General features: G+C 40.7%; 1 protein-coding gene across 1 annotated transcript; it reads left to right on the top strand.

Moving 5' to 3' along the window:
• The first annotated feature begins 6,222 nt into the window (after positions 1 to 6,222).
• LOC116801609 lies at positions 6,223 to 6,985 on the top strand. Its single transcript, XM_032722210.1, has 4 exons — positions 6,223 to 6,397; positions 6,476 to 6,594; positions 6,653 to 6,734; positions 6,797 to 6,985. Exons 1-4 carry the CDS (start codon positions 6,363 to 6,365, stop codon positions 6,855 to 6,857), a joined length of 297 nt encoding a protein of 98 aa, XP_032578101.1. The 5' UTR covers positions 6,223 to 6,362; the 3' UTR covers positions 6,858 to 6,985.
• Positions 6,986 to 7,401: the final 416 nt, after the last annotated feature.

Genomic DNA, 7,401 nt, shown 5'->3' on the forward strand with positions numbered 1-7,401 from the left:
AGCGGCACACGACCCCCCTTGTTTTTGTGTGGAATTTTGTTGTTTTTATTATGCTTTTCAGTCAAAAAATTGTTTGCGCTTCATTTTATGAAAACATAAGCAATTTTTGATGCCGCTGTTGCTGATGTGATGCTGCTGCTTGTGTTTTCTCATCTCTTTCTTGTTTTTTTTTTTGTTAGATACTGACACCAGCAAGTTGGGCCGCGACATTTGCGCCACCGTTTTCTTCCGGTTTCCGGGGGCGTCTTCTTCCGCTTTTCCGCGTTTTCCCAGCGGTGCGTTTAACAGCGCTCCATTTTTATGTGCCAGACATGTGAAAGCTCTTCATTTTGGCCAACTGGCGATGGGGGCCAAATGGTGGATGGAAAGAAGACGCTTTGACTCTTCAGCCAGAAAGTCCTGGCTGACTTACCTCGTCGTCATCCTGTCGCTGCCTTGGCGTTGATTTTATGGCATTTTCCCAAGGCTGTTTTTTTGCTAGACTCGCGCCTCCGCGTCGAAAAAAAAAACAAAAAGAAGGGACTTTATAAAATATGTACTCGAGGGGTAGTCTGTTTTATTGCAATTACTTAAGATTTTACTGTCTGCGTTAATTGAGCATTGGATTACTTTATTTCGCGTCATCAGCCATGAAGATTGATAGCATTGTTCTCGGCTTGGAGTTGGCAGCATTAATCTAGCATTAATTATTATGTAATTGGTCACCGCAGCAAGGGCAACAAAGGGATTTTAATTAAATTTTAACCATAAACCGATGCTGACGGGGGTGGGGCTGAAGTTGCTTTGATGTATGCAGCTTTAAATGCAAATCAAATATTTATTCCGCCCACATACTCGCACATCCTGAATCTCTATACACACACACACAAACAAACAAAGAACGGCCATTGTTTGAGCTCGTCTACGTGAGTGTGTGTGCGTGTTGGCAAACAAAACAAAAATAATTGTAAATTCAATTTCATTATTAAATGTTCTTGTCCGCAGTTTTGTGTGTTTGTCTATTATCTCAACGCAACCAAATAGCCGCATTCCCCTAGTTAAGCCTTTGCACCAATAGCATAGTATTTGCGATGGTGTGAGTGTTTGCACGCAGTGTGTGCGGTTTCGATGTATATTTAAACAAATGCGGTTAATGTTCATATTTCATTTTAATCAGACCCACGGATATTGATATTGGCATCCACTGTCTGCTCTGCAGAGGTGTGCGTGCGGTGTGTGCGAGAGAGTCCTTGTGCCTGCAACGCCTGTTAATGCGCATTTATGTGCCGCATAATATATATTTTCACGCACGCACACACAAACGCACATTACCAGTCGCATTTGCTTTAGTTTGTCAAAAACAAACTTTCCCTAGTTTTAACCACAAAATGGGTAAAACCATACTAACGCATCCGAACGCAACGCCACGCTGGAAAATGATTGTAAAATTTTACAACCGACAGCCAATTACCATAGCTTTTTATTTGATTTTGCACGGTTTAGCTTTCTGGTAACGAGTTGGATGTTGCCAGCAGCACTGCGGGTGTTCCCATACCAAAAAACCAAAAATCCGGCTGAAAAAAAATAAGTGGAAAAACACGGCCGACAGGGCTACACGTGCTCGATTTTTAAAGGGGAAAGAATGACGGATATTAAATTCGTGAAACGGCCAAAGGTTGAGCTAAATGCCGTTTAGGAAAGCCACAAATTCATTGGAATCGAGAATCGGGTTGGGATTGTTGAAAGATAGAAGTACTCATCCAAAATGATCGCTATCGAACAGTTTTGAAGAGGATTTCTCGTATGAGTGGGAAGTACAAATCAATCCAGGCAGACTATGTTGTTTAATACAACCGATTTGTTGGCCAAGAGACCAAAATAGAAGGGCACTTAAAATTGAAGTGATAAATGTGTAGAAAAAAGTCATGTTCTCTAAAAATCAAACTATATACCACTATACCTGTTTTATTTACTGACTATAACAATAGTCTGTTATTTTGTATTATGTACACTTTTTTAACCAACTTACCCTAGAGCCCTTGAGGAAATTATTTCGTTCTATATTCTGAAATTCTTCTCCCCAACATTTTTTCTAAATCTAGATATTGATATTACGGTCCGAATGAACAGCAACTGGAACAACAGAAACAATTGCACGCAAATTTCATTTGATTTCATTTCAATTGAGCACAATTAAATTTTTGTGCACCACAATCAAGTGGCCTTTTGTAGTTGTAGTTGTCGTTTTTGTTGGTCAGACGAACAATGTTTTGTTGTTATTGATTTTTCGCCACGCCCTTGCCGGAATCCATGAGTCTATGAGTACATGAGTCCGGGTTTTTCCCGGATTCCGGAGACGCACGTTTGTAGGTATTATTTATTTATGCATCGTTTGTCGGCGGCTTTATTCCTTATTATTAATTTCCTTTTATTTTCATTTCGGTTTGCATTTAAGCATATATGTAGATAGCATGGCTAGCCGGCTGAAACAAAATCCATTAATATCCTTTATCCCCTGGGGGCTATTTATGGCCGCAAATGAAAAGGAAAGCAAATGTGAAAGCGATTGCATTAAGTTTTAAATACGAATTCATCTATTGGTTTGCTAATAAAATCATGAAATCCATTTGAGGTCAGCCAACCGAACAATTTTGATTTTAATTGAAAAGTTTGTATATTTTTTGCCGTATTTTCGAAACGGCTTATTTTTGCTGTTAACATTCTACCGATGGAATGCCATGCTATCCAGACCCTTTGGTGCACCCAGTGTTGCTTATATCCGGTTGGGGCCTCGTTTCCGGTTGCCATTTGGCGCTGCTGCTAATTTCGCAGTCTGACATTTCGGATGCGAAAAAGGGGGCCCAAACGTTTGGCCCGCAAACAATTAACTCCCCCAACAAACACACCCACCCACAAAAACGCCCACATCCACCCAGTCGATCCAAAAGCGAAAGCTCTGCAATTCTGTGGTTAAGTATCATTTCTAATATTTTGTGTGATACCCGTGCGACACTTTGGCATTTTTGGGGCGGTCGTTGGTGGGTGGCGTTTTTGGGTTTTTAGCCAGGCTGACAGCCACATTGTTTATGGCTCACTCAAGAGTTTCAGCCAACAGCCAACCCCAGCAGAATTTGAACAAAACCTGGTGCCACCGCCAAACACACACAAAAACAAAAATAAAAGCAATAGCAAAGGCAAAAGCAGCAAGAACACTGAAGGAGATCGAGATGGTGGGGCAAAACCCAACCAGTGGGGCAAAAAGTTTTTAAGTGAAAATAGTCATTCAAATTTAATTAGTCCAAAACAAAGCCAAAACGTAATGAGCTTACGCTTAGGCTAGCAGAGGAATTGGGATCGAGTGGGTGGGGCTGTTGGGGGTGGTTCGTGTTTGGCTCCATCTCAATCTGAAATTGTGGTTATTGCACTCAGACCCACTCATTGTCCTGCCACGAGTTGCGAAGAGCGAAAAGGGTGCCATCCTTTGGCTAAAGGGGTCATGTGCGACACAATTACGGCAAAGGTGGAGCGCCGGAGTCAGCAGCGTTATGCTGTCACATGCCACATGGCCGCAGAGACTCCCTCGGCCACGCCCCCTTAACTCACACCCAACATCCTACCACTTTACGCCCACATAACACCCACACACAGGGACACCACTCACACACGCGAAACTGAGAGCAGGTCGACAACGGCAGCAGTTTCAAAATATTTTACGTAATATCATTGTTCGCACTCGTAACTAACTTTTGCCAACGCTCCATGCTGGCACAAAGGATACATCTCCACCTACGGCTTCAGCCAGACCCTCTCCGTAGTATTCGTACCCCACAGTCCCCAATCTTCCAAGCCCTCATCCCAAATCCGGAATCCCCAATCCCCGATCCACGCGTCACCCAAACCATTCCTTCGAATACTTGCCAACTGTTTAGCGTTTGACGAAACCTGCACCAAGCGAGGGTCTCTCTAGCAGTTCTTGTAATTCCATTTCGAAGTCACATGAATAAAATATATTCATTGGATTTTAAATGATTTTTAAAATAACATCAAACACATAATAAATACTTTCACTCAATAAAAATTTTTAGTATGCAAATCCATGAATGTTGCGCTTAAATTTGCATGATTTTTAACTTTGATAGAAGTAAAACAAATTGTCACAATTTCATTTTTCTTTATTTTCATAAATATTTAATGGCTTATTGTTATTTATAAGTAGTTGTTTTATTCAGCATAATCAAAATCTCCAATTTGTCGCTGCGATTAGCACACTTTAGGATTTATGTATTTAATGTTTCTATTATCTTTTCACCAAATAGAGTACATTTTACTACAAATGTTAATATATCAAAAGTCTTTTATAACAAAAAACGTGGTGTGTGTGCATATGCATCTATAATTATGCAATATTTATTGAAATACATTTGCTCATTTTGGTTTATTTTCTTTTCTGGTGATAGTTGCAAATCAATATTTTCTATTCCCGTTTAGAAACAAAAGAAAATACTGCATTTGATGGTGGTGCATGGAATGAGTCTGCAAATGCATCAATAATTATGGAATATTTACCGAAAAGCGTTTGTTTCCCCCATATTATTTTGGGTTTGCCTGTGATAAGTCTGGGATTTTATTTTCTATTTGGGCAGCCCCCGCAGGATGCCTTTCCACATTCCCGTGTGCGACCAAGTCGCATCGCTGAATCGGGTGATCGTATGGGATAAGTGGGACGTATCCTGGTGGGTGGCTTGGGGATGGGCTGGATGGGTATGCGGATGGCAGGATGAGGTCCTGGTCTGGGCTTGGTCTGCGTTTTTGGCGCTGCCGCATATGATTCGTATCGCTGATACGATTTCTGGTCCAATGGCACAGTTAGTTTGCATCCTACGTGCCTGCTAATGTATGCTGGCTACCTTTCTCTACGTGTCCTCGTGTCCTCCACGACTTTACTATATAGTGGGTGTCAGGATTTCGGGTTGTCCTGGCAGATGTGTGTGAGTGTGTGGGTGTGTGTGCGTGTACATCCGTGTTAATATAAACGCATAACAGCATTTTTAGCTGTGAAATAGTTTTGCTGTTGCTGCTGCTCCCGGAACCCCAGACTCCCGGATTCCCAGACTCCTGAGTCCCGGTGTCCTGCCATTGTCCTGTACTCGCTGCCTTCCTGTAGGTGTAATTGTGCCGTTGCCGGTTGCCGGTTGCCGGTTGCCATTGTCGACCATGTGGTTGTTGTTTCTACTGGAAGGTAGAGTTAGTGGGCCCGAGTGGGTGGGCGTTGGTTTTCTCTAAATTAATACATCACATGCACGCAAAAAGGACGACTAGAAGCGACGAGGACGACAAGGACTTAAGCTTAATTATGGGATTTAGCCGGGTTGTCTTTTTGGTGCGGTTTCAGTTTGGTTTTGGTTTCTGGTCTGACCATTTAACTATCATATTTTGGGTCGCGTATAATTGGGATACATGCAGATCTACCCGTAAATATTTTAATTTAGTTGGCAGAAATAAGGATACATATACGAAACATATACGAAACCCACCCATATAACCCTGCTCTCTCGATGGCTTTTGAAAGCATTTCACGTGGCAATTTTTAATGGCATTTGTTGGCCTTTGGGTGCGCTGATGCACACTGATGGAAATTGTGATAGACAGAGACAGGCTGATCTGAATCCGGGGGATTTGAGTCCGTCGGAACCATACTGAACCATACTGAGCCATACGTGCCCGTACTTCGTTAACGAATTCTCGGAGCTGTCATTACCATTAACATTTTGGCTTGGGCAAACATTTTAGCGTCGCACTCTCGAACTCATTTGCACTTTTGTTTGCATTGGATTTGGACACTGTCAGCGCCGGCGGCCGAAACCATTGACATGACCACATTTGGGTATTTTCGTGTCGCTTCAGTTATTTGATTAGTTAACAGGTTGACACGGACGTGGAAATGGAAGTGGAAGGGTTCAGGTGTTTCAACGACACTGTGTTCACTTTCCACGCTTCAACGGAAAACGAAATGGGGAAAGTTTAATTCTGTAATTGAATGACATAATTTGCTTACTTTTACCATTGTCCATATGGACAAGTGGGTAAATGTATCGGAATCTCAACAGAGTTGTCCATTTGCATGTTAATTAGTTACAAGCAGGTGCTAATGAATAATAATTCGAGTTCGATAATTGCAAAGAGCGAAGAACAACTCGAGTTTCTAGTTGCTTACTAAAAAGCACTATTTAACATACAGAACAATTAAGTTTGTATTTTAACATGCTTATTTTCGTTTAATGTCAAAATGTGTGTTAATATTTTCGAAATACCATGTGCAAGAAGTTTTCGTTTATAACAAAACTTAATATTTGCACGAAGTACAGGGCTTGCATTTTCTGGGCATGCATCAATATAATCTTTGGGATCGCTTTTATCCGTAAGTAGAGTTTTTAAACATCAATCAACTAAATTAAATTACATACTAATTGACACTTTTGTGTTTTCTAATTAAAAGCACTAGTTGTGGACTTCGTGAAAAGACAAAAACTACCCAATGCTGTGTTACTTTTTGGTTGCATATGTGGAGGCAATTTTATACTATCTGGATTCATGTTACTAATAGGTGTTTTAAAGGTTATATTTAACAATATTTTATATTCTAGTATTTACTGACAAACCCTTTTTTTAACAGGATGTGCGCTGTTTGGTTGGCTCGTCCATAGTTTTCTGTGGAATAGGCATATTTTTTATTCACTGGTTAATAATACCTTTGGGTGAGTTCGTTGCTCCTTAATTTGTGTTTTATATTTACTACATTTTAATATTTGTCCCTTAGCGCTTTTTTTCATTTTTTCATTTATTGTGTTCAATTATTATCAAGTGGTTATGGCTTCTGATGATCGCTATCGAGTGCCCAGGCGATTTTCATAAAAAAAATGCCTATATTTTACTTTAAAGCGATTATACTTTAGGGTACTATATTAATTTGAAACCAGCCACAATAAATACAAAACACTTTCTCACATTTCCCCTTTTATTTCCAAAACTTCTTAGGTTCGAAAGCAGGAAAACCACGGTCTCGCAAACTTGTATTTATGATAGGAACTGCATAAGTTGGCATTAGTGGGGCTTTGGCCTGAATTTCAATCGCCTTTTGGCCTCTAACGGAAATATTTATTCCACCTTATCCCATAAGTATCTGGGTATCGCCGCCGCCCGTGCAATCTACTCCAAATAACTGCAATAGTTTTATGGCTCATCATGTAGCTCCTTATATTTTTTTTTTGGCCAATCCACTGGTGGGTTCAATGCTCCCTTTTTTTCATTTTGCTGGTCGTCGGGAGCGCCGCAAAACGGCTAAGTTTGTTGTTTTATGGGAGACTGCTCAATTTGCTGTTACACTGGCCGAACCAAAAAGCAAAGGAAAATAAAAAAAAAGAT

This window comes from Drosophila sechellia, chromosome 3R (assembly GCF_004382195.2).
Source record: "Drosophila sechellia strain sech25 chromosome 3R, ASM438219v1, whole genome shotgun sequence".
Taxonomy (NCBI): domain Eukaryota; kingdom Metazoa; phylum Arthropoda; class Insecta; order Diptera; family Drosophilidae; genus Drosophila; species Drosophila sechellia.